The 14,647-nt window shown below is 39.7% G+C and overlaps 1 protein-coding gene across 2 annotated transcripts in view; it reads right to left on the bottom strand.

Annotated features, from left to right (window-relative positions):
* Positions 1–6,279: 6,279 nt before the first annotated feature.
* Positions 6,280–14,647, bottom strand: part of slc24a4b (solute carrier family 24 member 4b) — a 47,181-nt gene continuing 38,813 nt past the window's right edge. For both annotated transcript variants that reach the window (XM_042503557.2, XM_042503556.2), the window contains exons 13-17: positions 13,944–14,110; positions 12,630–12,744; positions 11,739–11,851; positions 11,517–11,582; positions 6,280–9,660 (exon numbers count right to left, since the gene is read on the bottom strand). In XM_042503557.2, coding sequence (XP_042359491.1) covers positions 9,511–9,660; positions 11,517–11,582; positions 11,739–11,851; positions 12,630–12,744; positions 13,944–14,110 — 611 coding nt within the window. In that variant the 3' untranslated portion in view covers positions 6,280–9,510. The remainder of the gene's footprint in view (positions 9,661–11,516; positions 11,583–11,738; positions 11,852–12,629; positions 12,745–13,943; positions 14,111–14,647) is intronic.

The raw sequence follows: 14,647 nt of genomic DNA on the forward strand, positions 1-14,647 counted from the left end.
GTTCTGTTCATATGGTCTTATCAAAACTATCAGTCTCCATTGGCGCTGTTACCTTCACCAAGGCGGACTGCTTAATATTCATACATACGTAGATAAGAAGGTATTGTGTTACCTTCATGAACTGTACAGCGTGTGCAGAATGGATTAATCACTGAGCCACAATGCACAAGGGAACAGACTGTGGGGGCTGCCATAAACAGATAAGCATAAATGAAAGCTGAGCGTGCAGCGTGGTAGAAAGTCCTGCTGTTACTTGTGAAAAGAGCTGACTGTCCTCTGAGTTTATGACTTCATCTCTTTGCTATTTTAAAAGGGACATCATTAATGGCTGCCAAAAAAAAAAGACCTGAAACAGCCAGCGAGTGACCACAGGTTACAGCTCAGATAATGTCACTGTCCTCATCATTATTCAGTTTGTTTTAATTTTATCTAGTTATAAAGTTTGCAGACGGTTTAAATACCAGGGAAAGGTCACATGGTGGTAATGGAGTACAACACAATGTAGCACTTAGGGGTTGTGGACTGGTAGTGTAGAGACTTTAAAATAGAATCAGCAAGTGGATTTTGGACAGCTGAACAAAAAGACGAGTGAGACACAGATTCAACAGAGTACCCAGGAGTCAATACAAAGTAAACTGATGAAAAGAAGCAACATGACAAGACCAGTGTTGAGAGTACAGTTCACAAAATTGCCTTTAAAAATATTATTTATATGCTGTGTTGAAATGTTTCTCTTTGAATGCTGTACAGCACTTTGAAAAGCATCATGACTGAAAGTTCACAACAGTCTGACAAGAAAAACAAAAATGCACCCACCTTTTTGTGGGTTGCCTTCCAGAGGACCTGTCTGATTCAAAATCCCATTAATATTTGCAATAATGCAAATTTCTAAAAATCTAGTCCCAACAACATATTGTCACAATGCTAAAAAAAATCATGTGAATCATTTACTTTGTGGATTAAGTGATGGTGATTTTTCAGATATGTCAGAATTTTTGTAATTATTCTTCCTAATCACTGTTTTTGTTTCTGAATTATTGGGTCATTTTACATTTTTAAGGAATATTTCACCCTCAAAATAATGATTTGTATATCGATTACTCACCCCATGTCATGTTGAATTCATAAGGAAACTTTTGTTTGTCTCCCATGCCTTCACAGTGAATAAGAAATCAAAAAGACAGAGAAAATATTTGACGAACTGAAGTAAAAGTGATCCATGTTTAACAACACCCAAACTATATTAGAACTGCATTGAAGGGCTCTCTTGCATTTCAGCCCCTCCACCAGTGGAGGTCAGTGCTCACAGAATGGACGAATTACAGCAAACAATTCAAGACATTTCAAAGCACACTGCGGAGTCCCTTTTTGACTCTGATTTTTGGGTGTAGTTCTCGTGAAGTGGCCCATTGAATTGTTTGCTGTATCAAAACATCCATTTACAAACTCTCACACAACTCCTGAAATATAATCCAACTTCAATTTATCCAGCTGCTTTTCGGAGGGGGAAAAACAGGATTTTATCTGTCTGTACACAAGAGAGCTGCTGGTCTAACACTGCCCCAACTTTTAGTTTTTCTTGTGTTATTGTGTGACTTTGGTGTTTTAAAGGTTTGGTTTGGATTCACCAAAGTCACACAATAACAAAAACTACCAACCGAGGCAGCAGTAGACCAGCAGCTCCTGTGTCCAGTACAGTAAAATTACTATTTTTACTATTGGAGTCTGGCTTTGAAAAGAGCATATATAAACATATACTACTATATACTATACTATACACATATAGCAAATATACTTTCAGTTTAGTTTTCCATTGAAAAGGGCTGTCTGTTTAGGAAATACTGAGAATTCACCAGGATAAGTGAGATGTGGATTATACAATTATTTGGCCATTTGCAAGTGGATGTTTTGATGTTGTTTTGTTGTTGTGAAATGCAGCCCCTATTGACTTCATTTCATCAAGAATTGTTGGTGTTTTTGGATTCCTCATTCACTGTGGAGGCATGAGACAAATACAAAGTTTTCTTCACAGTTTCTAAGTAACACAAGGTGAGTAAGTGATATGCAAATGAGCATTAGGAGGTTGAAGTATTCATTTCATGCACCTAAAGCTTTTTGTTTTTTTAAACTACCTGCGAGGACAAAATCATTACTTGGTTGAACTGGTTGACCACAATCTGTGATAAGAGGTGACAAGAAGACACTGCTTCATTTTTAAGGGGGTACAAGCCAAAAAGAATTGGGAACCATCGCTTCAACAAAAACTATTTCCCACAAAGGCCTTCGAGAGTTACATGTCAATCGCTCGACAGACTGAGGCCAAAAAGGGAGATAGAGCACAATTTTTAGAGGAGAGATTACAGCTACTCGGGAAACCCCAAAATTACTTTCTGTCAACAGTTTTTATCAAGACATTTTTTAGACATTTTTATTTATTTTTTTTAGCAAAAAGTAGTTCAGGCAAAAAACTATTCACACTGAGGTCTGCCCGTTATCTTGAGTTTCAGGGAAGAGATGCAGCTGTTGAATTTTATTTTATGTATTTTCCCATTGCTGTGAGCGCCACAACAAATTTCAGTTCACTTCCATCAAATTGGGCTGGAAACAGAAATATATATGAGATTATATCTTGAAACCAAGTACAGTTAAAAAAGAAAAAATCCTTGTTTTGTCATTTGAGTAAACTCTTCAAAGAAGAATGCACAGTCAGAGTTCACCAGCTGATGTCAGGACGCCACAGACGGAGCCAAACAAACCAGAAGTTAAGAAATCAATGGTGACCCACAACACCTTGTGCTTAGCAGCACAGGATGCCGTTATGAGGGACTGCAGCAGGCAACGGCAACCCAGTTTGTTCACCATCCATCACTGCAGCACAACAATTTACCCCAAACAGCAGAGTGGAGTCAAAAATACTGGCAAGGCACAAACAAGGAATAAGAAAATGTCCCCAAACTGTAAGAGCGGGGGCGGTGGGTGAACAGATAAACAACTTTCCAAAGCAGGATTACGGTGCTGTGTATGTGGAGGCCAGGATGCGTGGGCTTTGTCTCTAAATGTGGCACCACAAACGGTGGAGGGGAGCTAAGCCGGCGTTCACGGGAGGCACGCAGTAGCTGCCCAAACGGGCTTGTTAGGGGGCAGAGAGGGAACTCATCAGTGCACAAGATCACGGCTGACAGAGAAGCTTGTTAACTGCAGCCTGGTAGCCAAGAGGGTGGCTCATTAGGGAGAAGCACCAGTAGCCTGCATGGGCCATGCTGGTCTCACCAGATGGCTGGCTGTCTGCTGGCTGATGAAGAATATGGACATCCATCATTAACAAATGATGTGTAGCGTGTCGTCTGCATAGGGAATCATATAGGAAGCATTCATTCCAGTCATGGTTTGACTTTGTCACAGTTATGATATTTGAAACTTTATATCACAGGCTGCCAGAGTCTGATTCACTTGGTTTAAGAGGGAGCTCCATTTTCATTTCATCCTTAGCTGGAACAAAGTTTGTCTGTGACACTGCCACACCAATCCTGTTGCAACATTGCCCCCTACTGGTGCTAATAACTCAAACAAAATTGGATTGATGGAGGCAAGATGCAATCAAAACATGAATTTTCCCATCACTCGCCTCTCAATGGACTCTTCACATGTCGCCTGCTGTCACTATTAATAACAAATTGTTTGCAATCGCCCTGTCAGGCTAAGTACAGTTCTATTCAGCTTGATTATCGCACAAGACAAGTTTCCAGTAAGGACCAATAAATCATTATTCATCATTCATTCGGGGAGGAATACAAGCTGCTGCAGCAACGTCTAAATCAGAAGTGGGACTCATTCATTTAGATATTCGTTTCAGGGATGCTTCAACCCAATAGCAGATGATTTATTTGCCATCTCGTCTCACACAATATCCCAAAAATTAAAGGTATTGTTGCATTATATTACTTTGACTGAGTGTGCATTTATCCACAGCTGATGCCACTAGGAGATGCAGGAACTTTAATTAAAAATCTGTGATTTTTTTTGTGCTGAAGAAAAGCATGGCCAATAGAATGAAAAAAGAAAAGGATGCAATCAAGCCAGGGTGATATGGCCTGAATATATTAAAGAGTTTTTTTTGAGGGGACGTAAACTACTTTTCTTGAAATGCTTTAATCACTACTGGTGCAACGGAGTAGCCGTGAGGAGTACATTGAATTCATTAACTTTACCTTCAGGGTCATTTCACCAAGAAATATTATTACATATCTTAAACTGCTCATATCAAAACTTTGAGGGCTGCACTGTGTCATTTGGCTTCTTGTTTCAGGAATTAAAACTTTGAGTCAGCAAATCTAAAGTTGTCCCAACATTCGGTTAATTAAATTTACAGTAAAGAATTAGAATAAATAAGTGAAAAGATTATTTCTAATACAAGGTATTGTACATGGTATTACTGTTTTTTATACCTTAAGAAATTAGCAAGAGGAGGTATCATTACCAATACAATAATTTAAAATGTGCTGCAATTAAAATCCTACTTGCAGGTCTAGTGTGTAGGGTCCAGTAGCATTTAGCAATGAGGTAGAATAGAAAGTTCTCTGCATGAAGGGTGTAGAAGAATCAACGCAAAATACAAATGGCCCCATTTAGAGCCAGTGTTTGATTTGAAGAAGCATCATGATGGAAGAGGACCCACTCTGTATGTAGACTCGGCTCATTCCAAGGTAACAAATACAAAACAATTCTTATTTTCAAGTGATAATAACATATTTCAAGCCTTTGAAAGTCTAATGCGGGAGATATACTTGCTGAGTGTTTTTGTACATATATTTGCTTATATGTAGCATGTTGTGCTTGAGGATACCTCTAGAGGGCACACGAGAGATCGCAGGCCGAATACAACTACCGCATATGTTTGACTTGGGTGATGAACGGACATGGGGACAGTGCGTGTCTCTCGTTGTGCCAATAGGAGAGATTGATGATGAAAAGCAGCACCAGCACTTTTGCATGTTTTCTACAGTTCAACATTGCCCCTACTGTGTATGTGCATACTGAATTTCGTGTACTTATCACATTAACTTTTGAGCACACGCACAGCTGACATGCCAAACTGACACAGGATGCATGGCAGCCATCATGCTTGCACGTAGTTAACAGAAATTATATCTCTGGCCTAAGGTTGCAAAGCTGCATTGAGGAAAGTGTAGGTTTGTTTGTATGTTTGTTTTTTATTAGGCACTAAAACTCAGGGTATTATGAATCAGCTGCTTCAGTTTTGATGCTACAAGGTTTACGCAAGCCACTGCATTCTATGAAAGTACAATACTTAATTGCTTGAGAGCACCTTTAAAGGAGTTGTTTGTGACTTTCAAAGCATATTTATGATCCAGAGTCTGAGCCGGGATGCTTTGGCAATTTGGCCTGTGCTCAGATTATGATTTTGTATGCACATGTAATCATTATTTTGCCACCGTGCCTGAACCTGAGTGCTTGTGATATCATAATAATTCATCACTTCAGTCTTTGCCTGTACAAATAGATCAATGACTCAACACTGTGGCTAGATATTGCATATCCAGATATTTATATATAGTTGATTGAATCACAAGGTGTTATTTGGCTAAGTGTTTTCTGTAAATAGATTAACCAACAGCAAACTGCTTGCACAAGGCTAAGATTTAGTTGGTAACGACCATCTTGTGCTGCAATAATGTATAACAGTATCATTAGTAACTGTCACCATTATCATTTAGCAATTGACCCCACTAACAGAGAACATTACCATGTCTTATGTCCCCCAAACCTCAGTGTGAGAGACTGGGTTTATTTGCTACACAAATGTTTGTAAGCAGTTTTCTCTTTTACTATCGATGCGACTCCCCAGAAAGGGACATGGCGTTGGCCATGACACCATGCCTGATGTGTTGTTTTGAGCCTATATTCTATTATTATTATTATTATTTTTTGTAGATGGCAATGGAACAATTGGATTTATTGTTGCTACAACTACATGAACACAACTCTTTGAAATAGTCATGCCAATGTTACCTGGTTTGTTAAACTAACTTAAACCATGAAATATATTTATCGAAGTAAAAAGGACATTATTTTCAACTGAATTGTATGTAAGTACAAGTACAGAGAAGCATCAAATGGAAATACTCAGTTCAGAATCTTAAACTTGTATATCCACCATTGATTTTATGCAAAATATGAACTAGAAAGAGTCAAAGTGCCTATTAGTTATTTTTAAACATCAGTACATGCTGTAAAGAACAAAACGGCACAAGCAGCAGATACATGTACAAATGGCTTCATTTAATTTGTGTTTCACAAACAATCCAAGAGATTATGACACAAATGTACAGGAATTATTTTTGCCATTTTATTTTTTTTCTTCACATTATTGCTTTACAGTAAAATGCATTGGTTGGATATGTCCAGTATAGCAAGACAATACATTCATATAAGTTATACAGATGTCCTCAGTAATGTTTTATAGTAACTAACTTTACATTAAATATATTTTTTCATCATTTATTATTCTGGACAAACAACTCCCACGTCACATTGAGCTCACAGTGCATCAGGTCGCATTCAATCAAGAAATACATACCGCTCCTCTCTTGTGTTCAATTGCCATTTCTAACGTGTGTGTGTGTTCTAAAGTGTGTGCGCTTATTTTTTACACAGGATTTCCATACAATCTGGATTTATGCAGAGCTACGACAAGTATGGCATCTGAATTCTACTTTTTTTTGTTGTTGTTGTTGTTCCTCTTTCAAAAAAAGTGACTTGGTAACAAAGATGCAAGTCAGACGACCGGTGAGAGCATACGCTGTGTGTCAAGATGAGGACAAAAAGAGGAGCTTTTCCCCTGCTGTGGGTGTTACCACTCAAACCTGGCAACCTGGGACATGACCACACAGAGCAACAACAAAAATATACACAAAAAAAACCTTAACACTGCACATTCTGAATCAACTCAAGTACATTACAGACGTGCCTTCTCAACAAGAAGCATCAAAAAATTAGGTCCTGTATGTACAGAAGACCCACTGAAAGGGTTGACGGGAGGAGGGGTGGTGTACAAGGGTGTCAGTGGGTGTGTGGAGAGGAGTCTGTAGGCCCTGTGTGGTCACCTCCGTTCAGTAAACACAGCCGTTTGAACCCTGATAGAGTAGCAGCTTAAGGGGGTCCGACTTTTTTTAAAAATTCCTTAAAGCCTGCTCTCATCCATGTCCTTTGAAAACGTCCCCAGTGTGCTGGAGGAGAGATTCATCCATCCATGCTGCCCCTCTGCTCCTTCAGCTAGGGTTGGTGGAGAGTTAATGCCCTTGTGCAAGAGGGGACAAAAGAGGAAGAAAAAGGAGAGTGTGTCCCTTAAAGCTGCTGTTCCAGAGCACGTCCATCCTTTCTGCTCCTCAGCTGTCACAAACACACACACCTGTGAGCTCACACATCAAGTACTACTAGACAAACCAACATCACATCTCCACAGGATCCCCTGTCTTTATATGGCAACCTTGCAGGGGCCTTCTGTCACATAGAATTCTGTAAATTGAGATTGCATATACAAGTGCCTGCTGCCTACAGTGTGGCAGAGGAATATTTTTAACACATAAAACAGTCCCCGCACGCTTCTTCAGTTTTTTAGTCTCTGCACCCCACTTGTGGACTCCTCCCGGGCATTTTTGCATGATGTCAAAATGTCTGGATTTGCAGTGTAGCTGCCGTTTTCTATAAAGTGGGTCAGGCGGTTTCCATGCCCGGAAGCCCTCAGTCTTTTGCTGTGCTGTGGAGGAGCTGCGTTTTAATGTCCCAGCATGCACTGCAGACAGAGGAGGGTGTGCTCATGGTGTTAACAAGGTTCCAGTCTGCTCCGAGAATTGAGAGCCTGGTGTGGGAAACGTAGCGTGGGCCCATACCGAGCACACACACACACACACACACACACACACACAGACACATACACACACACAATTATTCTCTCTCTTACTTACACACACACACACACACACACACACACACACACACACACACACACACACAGTCACATATACACTGAAAATACACACGCACAGAAGGAAGCACTAGTTGATTCAGAATGAGAGGACGGCTGTTAAAGTGCAATATCTACATGTAACTCAAAAATCAAGAGACCACCACCATCGCCATCTCGTGGAGTTGTCCATCTCCGAGTTTCCCTGATAACCGCTGGCTGTGGTTGGCACCCCTACCCTGAGTAGAAGGGCTGCGGTGCCCCCTACTGGCCAGAGGGTGTTAGACCAGACAGTCAGTGTTGAGAACCGTCTGGTTTCTTTGCATTTTTTAAAACAACTACCTCCACTCTGCTGCTGTCTCAAGATGACAACAAGTCACCTGATGAGAAAATTCCCGATGCATCCCACAGATCTGGAGCCAGTTTGTTTTCTGAAGTTGTGCGGAGGGCAAAGTGATCTGACCCCTTCACTGAATGAAAAATGACGCTGGAGTGGAGTTGCCACCGCCAGCCAGGTGCCCCTCTGAGTGGTCAAATCTCCTTACAGCACAAAGCAAGAAAAAGCATTTCCATGTGCAATTTTGTTTCAGTGAAAAACAGGCAATGTCCTATATTTGCGACAAGCTCTCCTCTGCATTTTCGTACTAGACAAAACCTCGGTTTGAAAAAATAAATACAAAAGAAAAAAAAGTGTTTACAAGTTTACATTGTGCAGTGCTGCATATGCATAACACCCCTCACAGTCATCTGATCTGGACTGTGATTCACCTTGTGTCCTGACAAAATGTCCTTTTTTTGATCAAGCAGATGAGGGTTAAGAAGAGTTGCGGAGGGTGAAGCGCTAACAGTATCTGCTCCCTGATGCCAAAGGCCATGCCAGGGGGAGTCGGGTCCAGGCTGGAGGAGGGGAGCTGCCGAGGACAAAGCCCTCCTCCGTGGAGGTCGATAGGGAAAATGGAGTGTACTTTTTTCCTTGGGTGCTAACCCTAATTCTTTTAGGAATAAAAGGAGTTTTCTCTATCTGGGGATTTTGGTTGGAATTGTAGCTTCTTTTTTCTTCACAGACTCTGGTTTGGTTTGTGGAAAGGCTTTGGAAATGGTGTGTGGAAATCTACAATGTGAAAACAGTGAAACACACACCGACAATCAACAGGGGCACTTATGATTCTGGAGGTCCCCGACATCTAAAGGCATGCTAGATGGGTAAAAAGTTAACAGGCGCACAGAGGAACGAAAGACTTCACTGCAATAACAGGCAATGCCCCAAATAATGGGCATTAAGGACCGGCACTGTGTGACAAGAGGACAAATTAGAGACATAGAATGGAGTCCACTCTCACAGCGTGTACTGCCTCTTGGAGGAAATGAGATTCATATTTGGGACTGAAAGGATTACAAGAAAGAGAGCAAGAGGGGAGAATAAGAGTCTGTAGTTAGGTCCAGTGCTATTGAAAAGAAAAAAAAAAAGATTTTGGGGTTGCTATGGGAGCGTTGAGGTTTTGGTATCCGAGGCATGCTGCTGTGCTCTACTCCTCCATGCACATGGGCAGGTTGACGAAGGTAAAAACGTTGTACTCGATCATGACGGAGAAGCAGAGGAAGATGGCGTACAACACCAGGACATACACGCCCAGCTTCACGTCCAGCCTCCATTTATTCAGGTGGATCCCCAGCACCTGCACATACACAAAATACATTAGGGTGGCATGTGCAGGGGCTGCTATGCTCCAAATTATATCTTAAGGAATACTTCTAGTGACAAAAAGACCATTTGTATAAAGACTATAAATTTAGAGAAAATGCATGTGATTGCGAAGTACTGAGCACACAACTAGATAAATCAGACTCCGGTTATACTGCACATGTTGTGTAAGAGTTTGTATACAGATGTTTTGATATAGTTTTGCTGATGTCAAACATGGACCCCCCATTTACTTTAATTCATCAAGAATGTTTGCCGATTTTGGATTCTTTCTTTGTTTGAATTCAGTGTAATTGATGTATAAATGATCATTTTGTGGGTGAAGTATTCCTTTAATGTGAAGTGATTTGAGTGAAAACAGGAGATGAAATGGACCAAAAACACTAAAAGCAGAATGGAAAAGGCTGCATCAAATGACTCATTCTGAAAACTGTAATCTACAAAAGGATTTTTTTGTGTCCTTCTGTAGTTGTGTGATAACACTACAACACTGTGTTCATCACTGCTGGAAAGATGATCTTTTCATAAAACAGAGCTGTCTCTGCAGTAGAAAGGCATAAATGCTTTTGAAATTGGTGCTACGTGACCAGAGAAAGCGGAAGAAAAGGGCTGTGGCATTTGCTTTTGCTCCTGAGGCAGAAAATCTACATCTTCCAGAATGCACTGCACCGCACTGGACCAATAAACGGTCCTGCTAGCCGATGAAGTGATGCAAGTTGCCCTCCGAAAACAATATGTCAAAAAATCTTGTATTACAGCTAAACAGTAAGTTAAATGTTTCTGAAAACATGTTAGATGAGAAATAGACAACACAGTTACAGAATCAGTGCAGCCTAGTTTAACCATATGATGTTTTTTTTTTCAGCCTTCATTTTTACAAATGGCGCCCACTTCCTGTTGACAAATTCTTACGTTATAGCCCAACAGTGCACTAAAATAGGTTTCTGAAAACATTTTAGGCAAAACAAAGGCAATGCAGCAGCAGAATCTTGGTTTATTTGATCAGCACGGCCTAGTTTTACCATTTGAGGTTGGGGTTTGAACGAGAGAGAGAGAGGTGCGGCTCTCTCTAAATCCGCTTCTATACTCTTTATGTCTGTTGTTGCAGTCATACAACAATAAGTACGCACAACCTGTAGTTCAAACAACAGCCTGAGAGCCAGAGCCCATGTGGGCACTGGTAAAACGGAGGGAAATTTACCATAGTTCATTTACATATACCCGCATTGTCATGACACAAAGCTGACTAAAAACTGGCAGTGAGTATTCCTTTTAGAGCTGCTGTAGCCGGCGCATCACTGATCTGTGTGTGTCTAAGACACCAAGGTCAGAGAAGCGCGGACAAGCTGCAGTCTTTGTTTTTTTAAATCTGGGTTATTTTGTGTAAATGAAGCACTACTGTGATAAGGAGTTTATACAATTCAGAGTAGCAGTGAGAAAGTCCAACATATTTTCTTACGGGGTCATTTTGGTTTATAGTTAAGTTATTATTGAATGCTGTATGAGTAGTCAAATCTTGCTCTGTTAATTCCAAAAAGAAAAATGCTCTACCTCCTTTGCACCAAAGCATTTTTCACAGGATACACCCCAACTGTTTTCAACACTGAATTTTACATTTTGATGAACCAATTACATAACTACATGGTTCAGTCACTGTTGCGTAACAGTGTATCAGTCCTTGATGAGAGTGGCTAAACAAGCTTGTTATTATCTATATTAAATTACTGTGGATTTTCACTTTAAACATGCACAGTAATCAGATTATCTTCCTGGATAAGGTCAACATGAACGTGTACATGTGTAGCATAAACATCATTAAGTATTGCTCACCGTGAGGGCCACGGAGCCCAGCAGAAGCACCACAGAGTACAGCAACCCTCGACTGTTAATCATGACCTGCAACACACAAAGACAGAGACATGATCAGCTTATCTGCAGCTCTTCCAACACCAGAGGTAACGACTAACTGGAGTTTGGTTGTTCTTCACACTCATGCACAACAACACGGAAACAACAAGGTCTGAGTTCTTCTAATGTAAACAAGCTCTTTACCTCTGATCCATAGTCGACACACATGGTCTGCAGCGCCCAGGGAATCCCCAGTCCCACGAGAATATCAAACACATTACTGCCTATAGTGTTGGACACTGCCATGTCTCCCAAACCTGCAACAAGAAGTTATTTAAAAAGCAAGTAGGACTTATAGCGAGGATCTGGACTTTCAGGTCAAATACACTTTTTATTACCAAATGAAGAATAACGTTTTGCTGTTGTGTACTTTGTGATATTCACAAGGGCCCTAACCTTGTTCCGCTGCAGGTAGTGACGCACAGCTACACTGTGATGTCTATAAACAGCTCTGCCATATTTCCTCTTGTTCCTGTGCTTAGTTCCCACTTGTTTGACTCTTTTATATGCACATAGAAGACAACTTAAATCTTGACACTACTCTGAATATATTACACTTGATTTCTAACCTCTAACAAAGTCTGCCAATTTAATCAATTATACCTTAAATGCATGCATCTCTACTCCATCTGCATGTAAATTAGTTACAATGGAAACATGAGATTTCTTAATATCGTGATACATTTGCCTATACGTGTTCCTGTCTATCTAAGACTAAAGACTTTTGTTTGTCACTGCCTTTTATTAAATCAAATACTTTTCATTTCTCAAACTGCAACTTCTATTATTTTATTTCATACCCTCCTTGGTCTTGTTTTTATTTTTCATTCTGTAAGTCTTTTTTGAAATTGTATTTAAATTTCTTTTATAATGTGTTTCTTTTGTGCTTTGTCTTGATGCTTTTGATTTTTTATATAAAGCACTTTGAATTGCCTTGTTTTGGAAATGTGCTTCACCACAAAGGTCCTGGTGGACTAGTGATTTAAAATGTGTTTTAGGCAGAAATCTAAAAATGTTGCAGAGGGAAAGGTGTACCTTGCCGAGCCACAATGAGACTGGCTATGCAGTCTGGGACGCTGGTGCCTGCTGCCAGGAAAGTGATGCCCATGATAACATCAGGGATTCCCAAAGTGTAGCCGATTATAGTTACCTGAGCCAAAATAAACAGAGTGTCAGAGCTCAAAAATAGCATTCTCTGCTTGTATGAGAAACAGCATGTCGGCCTTTATACCAGATATCCATATTTAAGGAACCTAATGTGCTTTTCCCTTTTTTTCCTGTCATATATATTTAATGTTGCAAAGTCAAATGTTTATACTAAACATGGGCAACATTTTTAAATAATAAGGTTAACGTATGTAAGAGTAATCCCTGTGAGCAAAAACCTCAGGCTTCAGACTGTTGATGATTGTTTCCAACATTTTTTTCTATTTTAATGACATGCTGATGTCTGTTTGTGACGAATTTTCTTTATATAGTAATCTGCTCCTGGCCCGCTACTGCAAATGTTTACATTATGAAGCCCACACAGCTACATGTAGCTACATGCATCAGAGAAAGGTGTAATCCTGGGTGTGAATATTGTTTATTTCTATTTTTATTTTGGATCATATTCCTTCTGGAACATGTCAAGTTGTAAAGAATTTTGGTCTAGAAACTTATACAGGTGATTTTAACAATAGAAAGTGCTGTTGTACACTCTTATAGTCAACCCCCTGCTTAATTAAGGTATAGAGACTTCTGGATAGGGAGCAGACTGGGTTTTTCTGATTTGGGGCCTTAAAGAGATTAAGCACTAAAATTGAGCATTTTCATCATGGGGGAATACAGGTGTCCCAGCACAGATGCATACATTTTCTAATAGAAATCCAAAATGAACCTGAAAATGAGCATAATAGGTCCTCTTTAATGGTCCCTTACCCCCCTGCAAAAGTTTAAACATCACAGTTTCTTAACAGTTAAGAAGAAGTTGTTACATCCACCATTCTGACAGTAATGGTCAGATTATACAGCAGTGTGACTAATACCATTAAAATACCATTTTCTGATTTGTAACGCCAACATCAAATTTACCGACCAATATAATTTTGCAGAAGGCATTTACAGTGTCAACCTTTACAATTATTTGTCAGAAAATGGGATATAATGTTCATCGCAATTATCTAGAACCTACCTTGATGAAGTTTTTAAATGTCTTGTTTTGTCCATCCAATACTCCAAAAGCCAAACACATTCAATTTACAGTTATGTAAAACAATAACAATAATCATCATCATAATAATTAAAAAATAAGCACTAGTCAACTAAAAAAAGTAAATACTAAAAGGTATAAATGCTTCACTCACTTACCATCCAAACCATGAAGTAGGAGAAGATGGCGATCCAGACGGTGGACAGGATGAAAGAGAGCATGAAGAATTTCTCCCAGCGAGGCTTGGCACAGTTCGGGACGGTAAAGAACAGCAACAGGAGCAGAGGCCACGAGATCAGCCACTTAAACTTGCTGCCGATCCCCCCTGCAGCAGGAACACACATCAGCATAAGAGATTAGCTTTTGGCTAATATTGTGTAGATAACAAGTACTAAGTGCTATTTTCTTTAAAAAAAAGTGCCACATTTTTTTCAAAAACATTACAGTGTAAAATAAATTTTCAGAATTACCGTCATCACATGTTGTCTTGATCACAATGACCCGTAAGTCTCTGTCAGTGGCATAATTCAGACCACATTTCCCACAAATCTCACTTCAAAAAGTATAATCGAATCTGGTTTCCCTCTCATTGATTCTGTGAATCTATTCTTTCCAGCAGCTCGATTGCTAACATAATTCTAAACAGACATATTGTCCTCTGTCTATTTTAAGTGCCAACATGTATTTTTCTTTCTTTTTTTTTTTTAAAGGAAGCCACTGACTGATTTGGGCAAAGACATCAATATCTACAGCTGGGCGTAATGTAGTTTTTCTTATTTCAAGTTCTAAAAATAAAAAGACAGGAGGACATAAAATAGCTTTTTAAATATGTCTGAAATGTCAGAGATGCTGTAAAATATTA

This window comes from Plectropomus leopardus, chromosome 16, assembly GCF_026936395.1.
Source record: "Plectropomus leopardus strain MGB_pleo_1.0 chromosome 16, ASM2693639v1, whole genome shotgun sequence".
Classification (NCBI taxonomy): domain Eukaryota; kingdom Metazoa; phylum Chordata; class Actinopteri; order Perciformes; family Serranidae; genus Plectropomus; species Plectropomus leopardus.